General features: G+C 47.9%; 1 protein-coding gene across 4 annotated transcripts in view; it reads right to left on the bottom strand.

The window, feature by feature from the left end:
* Positions 1-19,754, bottom strand: part of STXBP5 (syntaxin binding protein 5) — a 374,150-nt gene that overhangs the window by 272,694 nt on the left and 81,702 nt on the right. For all 4 annotated transcript variants that reach the window (XM_055002095.1, XM_055001852.1, XM_055001931.1 and 1 more), the window contains exon 5: positions 9,659-9,793. In XM_055002095.1, the coding sequence (XP_054858070.1) occupies positions 9,659-9,793 (135 nt within the window). The remainder of the gene's footprint in view (positions 1-9,658; positions 9,794-19,754) is intronic.

Below are 19,754 nucleotides of genomic sequence, written 5' to 3'. Positions count from 1 at the left end.
GATGTGGGACGGCTGGTCCTTCTTCAAACAGTCGGACAGTGGGCTTGCCCGAGTGGCAAAATGGGGGACGAATTTGCCGTAATAACCCACAAGGCCCAAGAACCGTCTCATCTGCCGCTTGGTGCAGGGCCTCGGGGTCTGCTCCAGGGTGGTTACCTTGTTGGGGACCGGGTGGAGGGTCCCCCGTCCCACCTGGTACCCCAAGTACGTGAGCTCGCAGAAGCTGAGGAAGCTCTTCCTGGGGTTGGATCTCAGTCCGGCGTCCGACAAGGCTTGGAAGACTTGATCCAGGTGGGCCAGGTGGGAAGGCCAGTCAGCGCTGAAGACGATGATTTTGTCAATGTAAGCGCGTGCAAATGGCTGGCGGCCAGGACCTGATCGACCAGCCGCTGGAACGTCATGGCCACCCCGTGCAAGCTGAAGGGCATTACTCTGAACTGGACAATGGGGCTTCGCCACGCGCTCTGGGAGGGTTCGATGACAACGAGCTGCAACATGTCCTGGACCTCCTTCGCCACCACCTCCCAGCACTTCTGGGGCAGGGGCTGCCAAGGGGTCCAAGCCACTGCCCCCGGGGGGTGTCGATCTTGTGCGTCAGTACTGCCGTGCACCCTGGCCGTTGAGAGAATACGCCAGGGTGGCACTGCACCACCCGGAGGACCTGCTGGCATTGCATTTCCGTGAGGTTGGTGTCGAGTAGAGGCAGCTCGGCAGACCCCTCTTCCAGGCCCCAGGGCAGCTCGCCCTCCGGGAGTTCCCGTGGTTCCTCGGACAACCCGCACCGTCCGGCGACCAGGCTCTCCTGCCACGCCTTCAGGTAATTTACGTGAAGCCGCTTGCGGTGCCGGCGTAGGGGCCCACACTGCACTTTGTACGACAGGGGCCCCAGGACTCACGTCACCGGGAAGGGCCCCTGCCAGAGGTCCCCCGGCCCCGGTCCTGTCACTCGGCGGTTCATGAGGACCCGGTCACCCTCCTGGAACGTGCGAAGTCGGGCGCCTTGGTCGTAGTAGGCCTTCTGGACGGCCTGGGCGGCCGTGAGGTTCTGGCTTGCCTCCTCTCGGGCCCTTTCCAGGCGCTCTCGGAGTTCTTGGACATAGGTCGACACCGGTTGTGGCTCCGCCTGTTCCCAGGGGCCCCATTGCTCGTCACCAGATCCAAGATTCCCCGAGGCTTCCAGCTGTAAAGGAGCTCAAACGGGGAGAAGCCCATGGAGGCCTGAGGAGTCTCCCGGACCACGAACAGCAGGGGGTCTATGAACAGGTCCCAATGGGCTGGCTTCTCGTGGGCCACCTTCTTCAGCATGGCCTTCAGCGTCTGATTAAAGCACTCCACCAGCCCGTCCGTCTGGAGGTGGTAGATGCTGGTGAATATTTGGCGCACCCGCAGGGTCTGGCACAGCTGGTTGGTGAGCCTGGCTGTGAAGGGCTTCCCGCAATTGGTGAGTATTTCTTGAGGGAGGCCCACCTGGGCGAAGAATCAAATCAGTGGCCTTGCCACCTCCGGGGCCTTCATGTCTCGCATGGGAATGGCTTCCGGGTACCGCGTGGCATAGTCGAGGAGATCCAGCATGTATCGTGCCCCCCGGGCGGTGCGGGGTAGGGGCCCCACGAAGTCCATCGCCACCCTCTCAAATGGTTCCTGCATCACTGCCAACGGGGCGAACGGGGCGTAGGGAGGGCCCCACACCGCGGTGCGCTGGCAAAGGGGGAAAGCCTGGCAGTGCTTCCGCGCATCGCTCATTAGGGTCAGCCAAAAGAAGAGCACCACAGCGCTCGCAGCCGTCTTCTGGGCACCCTGATGAACGGCCCACAGGTGGTCGTGGGCCGCTTCCAACACCTGGCTCTGGTAGGCTGCCGGTACCAGCAGTTGGCACACCCTCCTCGGTCCGGCCTCGCACCAGCCAATACCACAGCCCCCTCTCTTGGACGACCCAGGGTCAACGGGCGGCCCGCCTGGCGTCGAGCGTGACCGCTTCACTCACCGCCATGTTCTTGCGCAGGTGCTCCAAAGAGGCGTCGGTGGCCTGGTCCCCAGAGAACTGTGGGTCCGCCTCCCACTTGGCCTGCAGGTCCAGGGCATTTGTGTCTCTGTCTGGCGCGTCGGCCGTGCTGGGCTCCTCGCCAACCAGCACTTCCAGGGCCGGAGCTGGGGGGTTCCCTACCGATGGGCGCATGGCTGCCCAGAAGTGCGCGGCGTCTCGGCCCAGGAGGACGGGGAAGGGCAGTGCCCGGACGTGGGCGAGGTTGGTTAGCTGGGTGTGCCCGGCGTACTCTACCGGCACTCTGACGACAGGACATTCCTCCACATGGTTGTGGAAGCAAGCTATGACCGCTTGTGGCACGACGGGGAGATCCGCAGGCAGCAGGTGGGAGCGGACCATAGAGATAGAGCTCCCACTATCCAACAGGGCCGTCAGCGTCCTTCCTGCGATGGTAACCATGGCTATGAGAGGGGGTGGCCGAGGCATGACCTGCATGGTGGTGTCCCAGCCCAGGTCGCGTTCCATGAGCGGACAGTCTCTCTTCCAATGGCCCCACTTCCCGCACGTGAAGCAGGGCCCTCGCCCCGGGTCCTCCTTGCCGGGGGCCGCAGCCTCTCCTTTGCTGGGCAGCCAGACCAGCCCTGGGGACAGGGCCCGTGGACCGGCGGGTGCGCTCCCTCGGTCGGGCCGGGACGACCCGGGTCCTGGAGGCCGCGGCCTCATGCGGGCCCGTCCTCCTCGGCCCCTGTCAATCTGACTGGCGGCAGCTGGCTTCCCGAGCTTGGCTTCGCTGCCACCCGGCTCCTTGGGGTCGGCCGCCATGAAATTCTCCCAGAGGGTCGTCGCCTCCTTCAAGTCCACGGGTCAGCTGCACACCACCCAGGTGCTGGCGCGGGGCGAAATGACCTAGAGGAGCTGCTCCATTACCACCAGGTCGGTGACACGCTTGGCCTCCGGGCGTGGTCGGCTGCAGCCAGCGGTACACCATGTCTTTCAGGGTGGCCACCAAGGTGTGGAGTCGCTCAGCCCGATGGTAGACCAGGCTCCGGAACTTCTGGCGGTACGTCTCGGGCGTGATCTTATATCGGTCGAGAATGGCCGCCTTCAGCCGGTCGTAATTGGCGCTCTCCTCCTTGGTGAGGGCCTTGAGGGCCACCAGCGCCTCGCCGGTCAGGTAGGGACCCACTATGAAGGCCCACTGCCCGCTGGGCCACTGGGCCGCCTCTGCAGTGCGCTCAAAGGCGTCTAAGTAGGCGTCCATGTTGTCTTCAGGACCTAGCTTGGCCAGGTGGAAGGGTGGGGGCTGGACCCCCAGCCCGGGAGCATCGCCCCCAGGGTTCACAGGGGCTCTTCCGGCCTCGATAGCCTGCCGGAGGTCCCTCACAAGGGCCGCCTGGGTCTCCCGCTGCTGCTGAGCCAGGGTGGCCTGGGCCTCTCGGTTCTGCTGCACCACCTCCCGCAACAGCTGGCCCTGGTGCTCGGAGAGCCATTGCCCGAGCTGCATCAGGTCCATTGTCAGCTCCTCAGGCGGGGCGGGTGACGGCGGGTTGGGCTGGGTCTACTTGGAGAGTAGGCGGCCGCAGCAATGGCCGGGAGCTGGTCCAGCCCGAACGCACGGGGATGCGCTGGAGGGGGCGGCTCACCGCAGGGTTAGTGCCTGCATTCACCACACTGTAAGCGCCGACTCCGCCCCCCGCGCTTCTCCTGCCCTCCGCCGTGATGGGTCCAGTGAAGGGCTGCTCCCTCTACCTCAGATGTGGGTAGGAGGTGGGGGTTTAAGGCACCCATCGTCCACCTTCGCTACCCCGCTGGGCTCTGGCTTCACACTTTCCTCTCTCTCCCCTTGCCTCCAGTCACTCCAGCCTTCTCCTCCCCAGCATCCTTGGGAGCTGCCCTCTTATAGCTCCTTCCCCACCACTCCAACCAATCCTCCCATCCCCCACCCCTCTATACCCGTACTGCTCGTGCTGGTTCGCCCTCCACCTTGCCCTTCCACTCCCAAGGACAATCCTGCTGCGCTTCCCTCCCAACTCCTCCCTCCGTCCGACCTCCCCTCCACCTGCTGGCCACCCCGTCCCTGGTTCCTCCCCCCTTGGGCGCGGCGGCGTCTCCACCGACGCGGGCCCGGCCTCCGCCTGGGCTGTCGGGGAAAGGGCCGTCCCAGCTGGGGAAGCCGCTTGCGGCGCCGGCTCAATCACGGCGGGCCGCCTCCTCCCCGGCGGGCCCGGCGTGTCCGCCTCGCGGCTTGGCTGCGCCGCGGTGGGCGGGGCCTCCATCGTGGGCCGCACCGCCTGCACTGGCCTTGCCGCCGCAGGCATCTTTGCGGCCTCCCGGCAGGTCCTCAGTGACGCAGGAGAGCCCTCCGTGTGGCCCAGCGTTGTCCTCGCCCCCACTGCTGAACTGCTGAGTGGGCATGGGCCGGGGGGTGCTGGGGGGCCGGGCCTCCTGGCTGGAGGGTGGCACCCCCCGGCCCCAACACCAAGTCCAGCGGCGCCGGACAGGTGTTTGAAGAGAATCACAGCTATAGTGGCCGCCATGTGTCCTACCAATGTCTGTATCATCCAAACTGGTTGGAATCTTTTCCTGGTGAACCTTCTCAATAAAGATTTAATGGTCCTTGCTCTCTCAAGCAGCAGTACTGGTGCCTCGGAAAGTAACAGGGTTTGAAGCTGCATTGTTAAGGCAAGATGTTTCTGAGGGATCTTGCTGTTTGGTGATTTTTCTATTTCTGGAACAAAGTATCATCCATCCCAGAAGTAAACAGTGTAGAACCATCAAAGGACATCTCCAACTTGGCTTTGGTTTCAGATGGGATCGCCGTATATGTGAGCCAGGAGTGCCCCCTCATCAAGAAGTTCCCAGCTATTCCTCTAGCTGACGTTTCAACACCATGCCATCCAGCATTCATTTGCTGCTTAGAGAAGCAGATTGGCTCTGTCTGAAGGAGTGACACCATGGCCTTCTTATCCTCTGACAGGTGTGTCACAAAGGAACTCAACTTTTCCCAAAGATACAACAGACGGCCACCAATGATCATATTGTAGTTAAAGATTCTTAGGTAAAGTGCAGACTTGGAATATTGTCGTCTGTCTAGAGCATCTACCTTCCCTCCTTATCTGAGGGTGCTGAATGTGCACCAGGGCAGTGTTGGCATTGGACCTCTTCAGTGATGAGAAGAGGCTGGAGGAGGGTGTTTGAATAACAAGGGACGTATGTCTTGTTTTATCTTATATAAGCTCTATCCTCTTGGAGGTTGCTGAGAGCAGTGCCAGTCGTTGCCAAGCCTTAAGGATTACCTTGTCCAAACCTTCAACAATTAGGAAGGCGACTGTAGAAGAGGCATTGCTGTAGAGTTTGCCCATAAGCTTGCCCTGTGCCTTAGGCATCAAGGAGGAGACACTGAGACTGAGGGCTTTTGCCATCCTTGCCATCTCCTCTGCATACATTCTCAAATCCTAGAAGGGAGAGGCAGCTACAGGACCCACATTTTCGTATGGTGATGGATCCGACGTGGTCTCAGATCCGACTTCTGAAGGTACAGAAGCTGGTTTGTCCTCCTCCTCAGAGTAATATGGCTCTTGAAGCAGAAGCAGAGAGGGTAGTGGAAGCCAGCCCCTACCCAAAGAAGTAGAAGGCCTCATATCTAAATTGCCAAAACCCATAGGGCCTCCAGGCTACTGGCAGTGGTAAGGTGGGGGCATACCACATGCATAGTGATGTTGTTCTGCATATAAGTAGCTCAATTCCAACAGTCTTTTGTCACTGGAGGCATGATGATTACAGTCAGTCAGAGTTGATGAGCAAGATCTTGCCGATTCGCATTAGATCTGATCAGCTCTTGATTCAACCCTCCCAGCAGATTTCTCGTGCTTCAGCTCCACGCTAGATTCACGTCTTTGAAGCAGTTCAACTTCCTGAAATTCACCCTCCAAGTTGGAATGCCCAGGAAAATTGAGGTGTGGAGAAAGGGTCTGAGGGACAGCAGGGACCACTTCAGCTGTTTCCAGCACTGGTCAGATTCGGCTCCAATGCTCCTTCAATTTTGTATTGTCGAAGGCTTTCACGGCCGGAGAACGATGGTTGTTGTGGGTTTTCCGGGCTGTATTGCCATGGTCTTGGCATTGTAGTTCCTGACGTTTCGCCAGCAGCTGTGGCTGGCATCTTCAGAGGTGTAGCACCAAAAGACAGAGATCTCTCAGTGTCACAGTGCGGAAAAGATGTTGGCAGGTCATTTGTATCTACTCAGGAGGGGTGGGGTTGAGCTGAGTCATCCTGTAAGAGTTTCCCAGGGTGTGGAATGCTAATGGAGGGAGGCTTCACTGTATCCTGAGGAGGTTCTTTTGCATATGGATTGGTGCTTGATGTGCTAATCTTCTCTGCAGGGCTATTGTCGAGTATAGAGTGTTTTGTTAGCCTGGTGTTTTTCAGAACTGGAAACCATGCTCTGTTCATTCTTAAGGTTTCTTCTTTCCTGTTGAAGTTTTGCTTATGCTTGTGAATTTCAATGGCTTCCCTGTGCAGTCTGACAAAGTAGTTGGAAGTGTTGTCCAGTATTTTGGTGTCCTGGAATAAGATGCTGTGCCCTGTTTGAGTTAGGCTATGTTCAGCCACTGCTGATTTTTCAGGTTGTCCAAGTCTGCAGTGTCTTTCATGTTCTTTTATTCTTGTCTGGATGCTACGCTTTGTGGTCCCGATGTAAACTTGTCCACAGCTGCAGGGTATACGGTATACTCCTGCAGAGGTGAGGGGGTCTCTACTGTCTTTTGCTGATCGTAGCATCTGTTGTATTTTTCGGGTGGGTCTGAATACTGCTTGAAGGTTATGCTTTTTCATAAGCTTTCCCATCTGATCAGTAATTCCTTTGATATATGGCAAAAACACTTTTCCTGTAGGAGACTGTTTTTCCTTAGTTGTTTGATTCATCCTGGATTTGATTGCTCTTCGGATTTCATTTCTGGAGTAGCCATTTGCCTGAAGTGCGTGGTTTAGATGATTAATTTCCTCATTGAGAATGTGTGGCTCACATATCCGTCTTGCGCGATCCACTAATGTTTTCACTACGCCTCTTTTCTGTCGGGGGTGGTGATTGGAGTTTTTGTGTAAGTACCGATCAGTGTGAGTTGGTTTCCTGTAGACCTTGTGACCTAACTGAAAGTTTGCTTTGCGGATGACCAAGGTATCCAGAAATGGGAGTTTTCCCTCGATTTCTTTCTCCATTGTGAATTGTATGTTCCGGTGGATGATACATTTATCATTTGGAGCCATGGGGAGGAAGAATTGATGGGGTTTTTGAATAATCTCAACAACATCCACACCAACAACACCCTGGGAAACTCTTACAGGATGACTCAGCTCAACCCCACCCCTCCTGAGTAGATACAAATGTCCTGCCAACATCTTTTCCACACTGTGACACTGAGAGATCTCTGTCTTTTGGTGCTACACCTCTGAAGATGCTAGCCACAGCTGCTGGCGAAACGTCAGGAACTACAATGCCAAGACCACAGCAATACAGCCAGGAAAACCCACAACAACCTCCTCCAATTCTGATTGCGAGGAATGCTTCATCTTTTTCAGCTTCTTAACAGGAGGCTCTGAGGAGTGTCTCAGATCCAGTGAAGTGTGTGGAGATTGAGATTTCCCAGCAGACAGATCCAACCTTGCCACCAACTTTGATGATACCACAGATATGGCCTGAGACTGGCGGTTGGAGGGTTTTGTCGCCTATGGGTGCGAGTGAGAAGTCTGTTCCTTCACAGTAGATTTGTTTACTGCTGGATCATGAGAACCAGAGAGTACTCTCTCTCATAGAGAGGCTTTCAATCATAAGGCTCTCTCATTTCTTGCCTTAGGTATAAACTGTTGGCAAAACGTGAAGATAGTAACTTTATGGCCTTCTCCCAGGCATAACAAGCACAGCTCATGCTGGCCAGAGTGGGTCATCTTAGTGCCACATTTCATGCACTTCTTAAAAAGTGCTTTCTGCGACATAATCAGTGGGGTACCAGGAGGCCACAGTCTATCGGTCAGAGTCAAAAGCCAGTCAAAGCAGAGTTAGAACATACAGAAGGCAAAAATCAAAAGTGAAAAAACAAACCAAAGTCAAGATACCGAAGAATCAATCCAAAGACGAATCGCTCACTGAAGCAATAACAAAAAACGGAGCTAGAAGATGAGATCCTCTCGTCGCAGCAGCAAAGAAAGAATTTAGGAAAGGGGTCGCTCCTCCACTCTGGCCAGCATGAGCTGTGCTTGTTATGCCTGGGAGGCCATAATGTTACCATCTGCACGTTTTGCCAACAGTTTATACCTAAGGCAAGAAATGAGAGAGCCTTATGATTGAAAGCCTCTCTAGGGGAGAGAGTACTCTCTGGTTCTCATGATACAACCCTAGTGGATCTTTTAAGAAGTTATAAAGATCTTATCTGAGTGGTAGGCCTGCACATGTGCAGTCTCAATGTAGAACTGCACAGAAGAACTACGATGAACAGGAAAGTTTCTCATTTTGGAAAATTTCTGCCCTACTTCACTCCTTTATTACTCTGCTAAACTAAGGACGTTGTACCTGCATATTATTCAAAATGGCAACTTTGTAGATATATTAAAATAAACATCTGGACTGACATTTAAAGTTTCAAGATGGTTCTTAGAAGATGGTATCTAGGATTTCCCCTAGTTCCATTTTTTCTGTATTCCTTAAACATCTGTAGCGAAAGAAAAAGTAGCTCTTACTTCTCTCATAGTGCTCTAAGTTTGGATTACAACCAAGACAACCCTTACTTGGCATGAAGCCCTTCCATAGTATGCCACAATATGTTAGATACAGAGGCCAGATTCTTAGGAAGAGAAGACACGTTTGAAGTAGAGGGCTGTTCATGGGTAAGGGAGTAGCAAAACACACAATATTTTCAGAAAAACCCTAACTGACCTGAAGAAGATGTTTACAAAGTACAATTGGAAACGCTGTTTAAAATTTCTTTCATATTCATATATTGTTGAAAACAATCTGTTTTAATGGTAGCACAAATCATATTCTGCCATCAATTCAGAAATGTTTAATTAGATTTCTGGGTGTAAGTGAAGGGAGGGAGGCAGAGAGTGACAGAAAACCATTTTATCATGACGGGGAAAATCCTCAGAAAAAGAAAGTTTTCAGAGAATTTCATTTTTGTGTAATCCACACACACACACACAAAACCCTGACCTAAATACACCCTGCTAGCAACTCAACACCAATATACAGAGTATAGTTGAAAACATTTCAATAGGCACAAATAGCTCAATAAAACCTCTGAACAGTCCATTATGTACTAGAAATACATTTCATCAAACAAAGTAGTAAATTCTGTCTAGAAGACTATTCTGTCAGCATTGTGAAACTGATTCTGTATAATGATGAAGTATGACTAACACACCAACTTCACAAAGTATAAAATCTGGCCTCTTCAATATTTTATATATTTTTGTAATTGCCATCAGCATAATTTTATACAATCTACACAGAGACAGAAAAATATAGTTAACAAGTAAGTACAGAAGGTTTTACAATAAATACCAATTAACACTGATAATTAGTGCTTTTATCCTCATATACACAAATCAATAAAAGCATCCTTGGAAAAGGAAAACAATGTCCAAATGAACCATATTTCTTTTCATCTAGACTATACTTACAGTTCAATGGCTTTATTCCACATGATGACATAGCCTGAGAGACTGAAGGACTCCACATTGACAATGTGTATATTTCCTCTTTCAGTGCCCACATACAGCCATTTACTTTGGAAAGGCAGATGGCAAAATGTTATCCTGGAAGAGAACATATCCAAAAATGGAATTAAAGACTAAATCCGAAGACTAAATGGCAAAATCAAGAAATGGCAAAATCATATATACATGTGTCTGCTTATTAAATTTTTCCCAAGCCATTATTGCAGTCATGAAACTTTAACTGAAGTTCATTTTTTGTAGCATAATGCACAGTGAGTCAACACAAATCTCTCAAAAATATATTTGCAGCCAGTCTTACATTTGATTATCACATTATATACTACTGTACAAAGATTTTTTATAATAGCTATTAAGATAATGCTAGTTAGATAAAATAGCTTCACGTTCATATGACCTTTCAAACTTGTAATTTTGGTGGAAATTTTCTAATTTGTATGTTGCTTATGTTTAAAGATTTGTTTGAAACTGACTCTCAGGGTAGAACACCTGCTATGAAACTAGTTTTACAAGTTAGATTTGAGCTTGGGAAACAAGTTACTCAGAAAGAAAACTTGATACAGCAGATTGATTGCACGGACATTTGCAATTTAAAAGTAAGCAACAGGAAGCCAGATTCAGAAACTTTCAGAAGCAGGATTTTCCAGAAATGGCTCTGCATGTGTCCAATATATGAAGGGACTTATCAGCATCAGAGGTGGGGGAAGGGAAAAATACTAGGAGCACCACAACTTGAGATGTATAAAATTTGTAAACTACTCTGGGTAAAAACTGTAAGCTAGGCCTAAATACTACTTTCTCGGGATGTACCTTTAGAAATGGTGGATCCAGTCTCAGTGTGGCCAGCTCACTGACCCTCTTTTGCAGATGTGATGGCCACTAGAAAGGCTACCTTCCAAAAAAATTTTTAAGGATAGGTAGTCAAGGGTTTGAATAGCTTCATCATCGGCTTGGAAAGTATAATCAACAGTGACCACTGAGGCACTATGGGTGATACTGGTGGGAAAATATTATATGAACAGTTTGGATGTGTAGTATAAGAACAGTGTCTTTTTAACGACCAGAAAGCTGAAATGGCAGCTAAGAGGACTTTAATGGTCTCTTGTTTGAGACTTAATAGATATTCTAACACTTAAAATAAGGGCAAGTGTGGGGTATGAACCTTTTAGACTGTGCCCACATCTCAAACCCATCCCACTTTTTCACATAAGACAGTCACATATTTAGTTTCCTTATATTCAGAATCACTTCCAAGAATTCCATCTCTAAGAGACTAACCATGCCTTAAGCCTCAGTTTGGGTATACTGTGATATCTTTCCTGGTTGCAGTATGCAAAGGTACAAGAGTACAGAACCACAACCAAGGAATTACAAATATATAAATATGTTTCTAAGATGTATTCTAATAAAGTGCAGTAATAATAAAGTGCTAGTTCATAATAAATACTAATATACAATAAATACATCTTTAAATATATCTCATAAGCCATATGCAATTCATCCTCAATTCAAGAAAGGTAACAAGTAATAAATATACAATATGCAAAGATATAATGCGACCGAACAGTCCAATTTTTAAAAGCTGAAGGTAAATACAAAGGCATTTATGAAATTATAAACATACAAAGTCCTTCATAGTAATGTCCTTTCTTTTGCAGGTATGCACTAGGTCACCGGAAGCAACAGGTAAGTGATGATTTATTAATCTCTTGTGTTACATCTTTTCAGGTGGAAACAATACGCAGCAGGGGACACAAGAGATTAATAAATCATCACTTACCTGTTGCTTCCGGTGAATTGAAGATGAATTGCATATGACTTATGAGATATATTTAAGGATGTATTTATTGTATATTGAGAGCCCCGTGCTGCAGCCCAAGCTCTGCTCACGATCTGAGTTCGATCCTGGCAGAAGCTGGGTTCAGGTAGCCAGTTCAAGGTTGACTCAGCCTTCCATCCTTCCCAGGTTGGTAAAATGAGTACCCAGTTTCCTGGGGGTAAAATGTAGATGACCGGGGAATGCAAAGGCAAACCACCCCATAACAAAAGTCTGCCAAGAAAACGTCATGATGCGACATCCCCCATGGGTCAGTAATGACTCAGTGCTTGCACAGGGGACTTCCTTTACCTTATTATATATTATTAGTATTTATTATGAATTAGCACTTTATCATTACTGCACTTCATTAGAATACATCTTTGAAACATATTTATATATTTGTAATTCCTTGTTCTCCACTCCTGTACCTTTGCATAATGTATTCTTCAAGGATAGCTTTTTGTGTTTGTACTCTCCTGGTTGCAGAACAAGAGGTCCAGGACTATTGGTAAGTGAATACATCAACTCTTGGCTAGTGACAGGAGCTGATGGAACCATAGCTGGCAAGGTCAGTAGGGTGCCACTACTCTGCACATGGTTCCTTCTGTTTGCATTTTGCTGATCATTCAGGGAATGAAGGGAACGGGCAGGAAAGCATAAAATAGTCCTCCTGACATCTGATCAGGAAAGCATCCCCTGTGGATCCCTGCTCTATGCCTCCCAGAGAACACTGGAGACTTGAGGTTCATAACTGTGGCAGAAGTCCACCTCTGGTGACCCCCTTTGCCTGAACACTAGTAGGATGGAATGGTCTCTTAACAGCCACTCATCGTTTGTCGATCCTATTCTCCTCAATATGTCTGCTATAAAGTTGGATGACCCAGCAATGTAAACTGCCTGAAGAGACATGCCATGTTGGACAGCCCAGTCTCATATCAGCATGGATTCTTTGCACAGCATTCACAATGCTGCTAAACCCCTTGTTTGTTTAGGTAAAACATGTCAGGCAATTGTCACTGAGCACTTGGGCCATCTTGTTGCTAACCACATCTGAAAAGTAGGTAAGGGTGTAATATATGGCACATTGATATGTACATTTCTTTTGTTTCCCCTGCAAGATATCATGGGCTGAAGCTTGTTGCTAGTATGCCCCTCTTTCCTCCAGGAAAGCATTAATCTTTGAGGAGCTGAACTGGACTACTTTCAACAGGTGAGAATCATCTAGTCACCACCATAGAGGTTTGATGACTGGTCCTGGAATGGAGTATTTTTTGGCCTGTGAATGAATAAACAGATTGCGGACCAACAAAAACCAAATTTGCAAATGTCTCATATTCAGTCTCACAAGTGGCATAACTGCCGTGGTAGAAACCATGAGGCCCAGCAATATCTGAATTTTTAGTGTTGAATGAAAACTTTTTATAGACAGTGAGGAGACTAAAGCCTTTATCCTACGTGCCCTCTCCAGAGGAAGAAAGGCTGTATTCTGGATGGAATCTAACATGGCTCCTATGAATGAAGCCTATGTAAGGGAACATGTTTCAACTTCTTTATGCTAATAATGACGACTAATTTGGTATACACTTCTGTGATAACAGAAATATGATTTCCCAGAAACTCCCTAGACTGACCTCACAAGCCAGTCATCTAAATAAGGGTAGACTAACCATCCCATAGTCTTCAAATGAGCAATCATTACCGCCATATACTTCATAAAAACCCTTGGAGCCACGGCTACAGCAAAGGGCAACATTTGATACTGGCAAATTTGTCTCTCAAACACTTGTTAGTGTCTCTAAGATCTAATACCCCATCCCTTTTATCCAACAAGAAGAATCTGGAGTAGAACCTGAATCTGGACTCATTGCCAGGGGCACTTTGAACTCAAAGCAGTGAAATGAGTTCTCTGCCTAAACCAGGTGAATTAGTATTACTACTCTTATTAAGCAGCCTTAGACATGGAATTTGACTGAATTCAACTTTACAACCATACTGAACTACATTTAGAACCAACGCATCCAAGGCAATATCATTCAAACCAGATATGATGTAAGAGCATGTTTCTAAATATCAACGGCTCTTCCTCACCTAGTCAGAAGAGTTGCTTCCTATTTTGAGGTTGTTCTTTGGAAGTGTGAGCCTGCAGAACTTGTCTAGACTTATGAGACAGCTTCTGCTTTTGGTTTGGCGGTACCTGATCCAGCGACGCAGAGGATACTGGTGGTGTTAAGGGTGATCACGGAATGTCTGACCCCTGTATTGCTGCTGCTTTCCATATGGTCCTGATGATTGTGAAGGGGGTATGATTCCATAGGATCTGGCTGTTTGTTGGTCCTTTTTTTTTTGTCACAGGTATTTGTCTGTCTTGAGATAAAACAGAACTTGGCGTTCAAAAGGCATATTTTCCTCCCTGCTCGTTTCCATAGGAAGTGCAGTGGATTGCAACAAGGCATGCCTTCTGAGGATGATAGAGGACACATGAGGACTCATTGTCTGCTGTAGAATTAATCTGTTGTCTTGAGAACCATAGTGCCTCTTTCTAGATGACCATGGCGAGGGACTGTTTGTCTTCAGGTAGGAATTAATTATATGTAGCCCTTTTATTCCATAGTACGATCTGGTAAGCCCCCATTTTATATAATTAGCAATTTTGATGTTGAGTGCCGAGGTAGCACAAATCTTCCTACTGACTGCATGTAGATTCTTGCCATTTTTGTCAGCTGAGTGGGTGCCCTGACAATGCTGAGATTGCATCTCCTCCATTATCAAAGATCAAGGGGAAGATGAGTGAATAGAAAGTTGCAGTTGTCTTTCTTTGATTCATAAAGTCCAGCCACCTTCTTTGACGTTGACTGAATGGATGCTGACTTCTTAGACAAAGTAGACATCAGCTCAATAAACCCTTCAATTATAGGTACAGTGATGTTAGAGAGATCTCCCAAGTATAAATGTTGGAAAAGGATTATATCCTTCAGCTTGAGATCCGTTGAAGAGACATCTATGTCCAGTGATTTTGTTATGTGGAATATTTGCTTGGCATAAAGTCTGAAGCCATCTGTTGGTGACACCAGCTCTCAACAAATTCATCAGGGGATAGACCTGATGGGATTCTAGGGCTCCTATCCACAGTGCCCATTTCAAGCTCCAACTCCAAAAGATGGACCGCTATGAAGGATGGTGTGGGAATCCCACCTGAAGAACATCAGAGAGTCTTGGGTAAAGTCAGATCCAGGATGCAACTAATTGTCTCTGGATGGTAGATGTCACCCTAGTCAGAATTGGCAGGTAGAGGCATGTAATGAGGGTACCATGTTGCACACTTGTGGATGCAACATTCCTGGTGGCGCAAACACCCCTGACTTTGATTAGTCGGATCTGGTCAACGTTGGACCAATTCACCCTCTTTCTCCAAAGAGTATAGTGAGAGAGGCTTAGATCAAGCCAACAGAAAATGAGAGATTTTAATGATCTTGATATCTTCAGAAGCCGGCTCAGGTTTAATATTCCTCAGGTGGCAAGAGGACTTATGCTTGCCCAACTGCCTCGACTTATTCTTCATCTTTTTTGGTGGCGGCTCCAAAGTGCTATGAATCAGTCCACTGACTTCTGGGGATCCTGACCTCCACTGTTCTCGCTAAACTGCGCTGGTGCGCTATGGTGCATGAATTTTTATAACTTAGCGCACAGAGGAAGAAGAGCAGCGCACGCAGGATTGCCTTGGGCCCCACCTTCCCGAGGGCTTGGTGTGACTCTGGCACTGACGCTGAGGAATTCCCTCTCTGGCCTCAGTCCTCGTGCTGGGAGCCAGAGAAGGAGGTGATGGTGGGCGGGCAGCCAAATGGCCTCCCCTCCAAGTCCACTGTGCTGTCCTTCCATCCCAGCACCAAGAGCTGGAGGAGGCGGAGGAGGCAGCAGGGGTGATCAGGTTCCCACACAGCCTCTCTGATGCGCCTGCCGCGGGGTCCCTCTGTCCCGGTGCCAGGAGCTAGAGGAGGCAGCAATGGGCGAGCAGGTGCCCATGCAGCTTCTCTGCCGCACCCACTGTGGGGTCTCTCCATCCCAGCGTGGGGAGCTGAAGGAGGCAGCGGCGGTGGCAGGCAGGCGCCCGCATGGCCTCTTTGCCAGCCTGCCAAGCAGCCTCTCCATCCCGGTGCCAGGAGCTGGAGGAGGAGGAGGCGGCAGCGAGCAGGCGCTCTCTTCGCCTCTTCTCTGTGCAGCGCCCACGCAGCTTCTCTGCTGCACCCGCTGTGGGGTCTCTCCATCCCAGCATGGGGAGCTGGAAGAGGCAGCAGCGGTGGGCAGGCACCTGCGTGGCCTCTTTGCTTGTCCACCAAACAGCCTCTCAGTCCCGGTGCAAGCAAGCAATTCATGAAGAAGAAGGAGGAGGACAAGCAATTCATGAATCAACAATATACTTAGACGCCACCTTTTGATTTCGCTCTGAGCATATTGTTGATTCATGAATTGCTTGTCGTTTTGATTCTCTTACACTTGTAACCACAGGTGTTGTTGTTTGCTGCCCCTGAAGAGGTGTTGCACACGAAACAACTGGCAATAGCCAGCCCAGGTTGTTGGGCGGGGAGTTTATATGTCCATACTACATCTGGGACAGCATACTTGTTGAAGGAAGAAATTAGAACATACCCACTGCGGAACTTTACTCATTTGGACTTACTTGTTCCTTTCCACTTATCACATCCCTTTGTACAAGTGGAGGACTACACCTGTTGGACTTCAAAGAGTATAAGGAGCGGCTTGCCTGCTATTGATTCACATGTAATCTGTTTTTGACTTATGGTCTATACATATGTGTGATATTTACTGATTATACATTAGAGCATTGGTTTTTGTACTTTTGGGTGTACTGACTACTTTCTACCATCCACTTGCGGTCTTTCCGCCTCTGGACTTGTATTCAGTTTGGGGATACTTCTTCGTTTTGTGAGTTAGGCTGCAGGAGCTAGCAAGGGCTTTTTCTCACAAAGCCTTAAGCCATGTGGCTATCTCAGCCCAAGCCATGAGTATGAAGACTTGGCAGTCCTTACACACTCCAACATTGTGCTCTTCTTCAAGACAAACAAGTCAGAGGGAGTGCCCATCTTCATCACCACAGTGTCACACTGCGTGCACTTTTTAAACAAGGATTTGTTTGCCATATCTCTTAAGATTTTATCTTTTCCCCGCAAATGCCCCATGGAAGCTGTCCTGGAAGGCTGTAAACAACAAACTCGCTATGACCACATCCTCTCTGACTGGCAGTGAAAGCGAGGTAGAAGATATAGGCGTCTCCTTCCCCAGAGTGCAAGTTGTTTGTGCAGGAAATGGCCATGCATGCTCTCTAAGAAGAGGAAGACACCACCTTACATATTTAAAACTACAGAACCAACCAATCAGAAGGCCTGTGCAGTCCCATAAGTGACTGCACAGAAGACTGACAGTGAACATTTGCTTCTATCGAACATATATTCACATGTAAGTAAAAGAGGTGCTACTCACTTTCTAGTTACGAACGACAATTAAATTAGGTCTCAATGCTTTTAACTGTGTAACTGTGCCACGTAACAACAGAGATAATCTAAAACAAGTATTAATCTGTATAATTTACAAGAAACCCAACTTAGAGAGCATTAACTTTTAGAGCATGTATTTACTAAAATCATCTCTCACCAAAAGAGAAGCTAGAAAGCTCTTTTGGAGAGCATGACAGACAATCCTTAATTGCTTAAAAAATGTAAATCTTCAATCTTCTAACTGTGATGAGTGAGGCATATCATTCGACATATACCTTACCTTCCATTATGGTGATACAGAAAGGCCAAGTGAATAAAATTCAGGAATTCAAGTATTGCCTACAATCTTCACATTTAGAGGAAAGACGAGTTATCTTGGTGTTCCTGGGCATGGCCCCGACTAATAAAACTGGACAAAAGACATGGACATGATGAAGCAGAGTTGCTATGGTGAAGCACTAATCCAAGCTAACATTACTAAACTCCTGTTGAGTCTAAATGCAATTTGCATAATTACTTACGTAAATGTATTAATAGTGAAGCAAGGTCACTTCAGAGGCAATTTGCAGATTCTTGCAAAGGAAATCCTTTGCTAGTTGTAGGCCATATGCCTCCTTTGATAAAGCTGTCAAAGCTACTTAGGCAAAACCTTTATCATGATCTGCAAAACTTAGCGTAATGCATAACAATTAAACAGCATTTGTTCCCTAAAAAAGCTTTATTATGAAATCTCAAACACTGAGGTTCCAATAAAGAAGTACAACTATCCACCTCCGTCTTCTGTCTGGTTTAAACATTATATACTAGCCAATACTTAACTGATTTTAATTGGTTGATGCAGTTTTTGCATGTAAAACTTTTTATTTCAATTACAATTGTTCTCTTATACATCAATTTGAGTTATTTTCTATGGACAGGAAATCTGTTCAGCAAACTGCCAGAAAGTTCTGGCAGAGGATGATTTTTCCTGAATTCCAGTTTCCCAGCTTTCCCTTTTGACCCCAGAAAAGTGTTGCCTGTCATAGGAACTGTGTCTGGACAAATATTCGGATTGGGTTAGTTGTGCTGAGGTGTGGAAAAGTTGAAGAAGGGGGAAGGTAGGGCTTTTTCACCAGATCCCCCTCCACACTGCAGTCTCTTTTCCCATGTCTCTGTGATGAATCCCTACGTCTGTACACTGCGTTCTCCTGAAAAATGGATCCCAGTGCTGTGTCCAAATGTTATGAATTCCTTCCCAAACAACAGGACAATGCTAGTCTTCTGATGCCACCACTTGGAGAATTATTATTTTATATAAATATCAATATTAGACAAATAATATAATACAAGCACTAAAATTGGATAAATTGTTCTCCAAGCTATACCATTATTTCATCTGTCGGCATCTGTACATACATGGAAGAAACAAGGCATGTAATTACCCCACGATACTTTTCTTCAAAAGAGAAATTATGACTGAGAAGTCAGTTTGCAGGTAATTTATTTACTTCTATACCCCACCTTTTCCCCAAGTGAGACCAAAGTGGCTTATATCATTCTCCTCTCCTCCATTTAGCCTCACAACAAACCTGTGAAGTGAGTTACGCTGAAAGTGTTTGCTTGAGCCAAGAAGTCACTCAGCAAGCATCCATGCCTGAGTGGGAATCTGAACCTGGGTCTCCTAGATCTTAGTTTAGCATATTAGACACTATACCAGAATGGCAAGTTATTCCAGGAATCTCTCTCTCCTAACAGGTACTCCATTTTATAGCTTTTTATTTGCCAAACATATATACTGAACACAGATATTTGGGATAAATCTATAGCCAGGTAGAACAACACAGAATACTACAAATAAGGACTTCCGGTTTGGGATTCATGGAGGTCTGACGCAGCTCCAACTGTGGAGCTGACCGGACTGCCGTTTTAACCGGCCGGCGGGGGCAAAATAGCCCGCGGCCGACTGCTCTCAGGCGGAGAGCAGGCAAAGAACGCTCAAGACCTCAGGGCGTGTTGATCTCGGGCGAGGGGGGGCTCTACGCGACGGGCCCCCTCACGACCCTTGAGGTCCCACCCTGTGACAGGTCGGCAAAGATCTCTGCGGCAGTTTCGGGGCCAATGCGGTTGGCATAAGACCTACGTACCCAAGCTTCAATAGGGGAAAGAGGAGTGGAGGAGAAACGAAGATTGAAACAGTGATTACAACCCACGGAAAGTGAATGGGAAGGTAAAGATCACTATCTTCTGATACGGGACAGATTGTTAAAAGTAAAGAAGATTAAAAGTAAATTTTAAAACTGCAACAGGCTAATTATAACGAGGAGAAGACTCGGCAAGAGTCGAAACAGAAAAAAGATTAAGCTTAAAGAAGTTATTAAAGAATTTGTACTATTGTTTTGAATACTTGCGGTTATGGAGCTGTGAGAAAATCCTGCCATCGCGAGAGCTACTGCGGGAAGTCGGGAGACAGGAAGTACGTAATAACAATAGAGTTGCTGGAGAGAAGCGGCCCCTGCCGGAGGGCAGGAAGAAGGGAATCGCCATCTTTGAAAGGGGAAAAGCCGCGGCTTCAGCGGAAGAGGAAGTAAGCCATTTTGGATTACAAAAACCATAGAAGAACCATAGAGAAAAGACGCCCGACATTTTGGATTTTCTAAAAGTTTTTTCTTTGCAAAAAGACTGGGACATTTAAATTAAAAATTAAAAAGACGCTTAATTTCACGCCACGGAGTTA

Source organism: Eublepharis macularius, chromosome 1 (assembly GCF_028583425.1).
Source record: "Eublepharis macularius isolate TG4126 chromosome 1, MPM_Emac_v1.0, whole genome shotgun sequence".
In the NCBI taxonomy this organism is placed as follows: Eukaryota; Metazoa; Chordata; class Lepidosauria; order Squamata; family Eublepharidae; genus Eublepharis; species Eublepharis macularius.
This window is presented reverse-complemented; position numbering and strand designations above follow the sequence as displayed.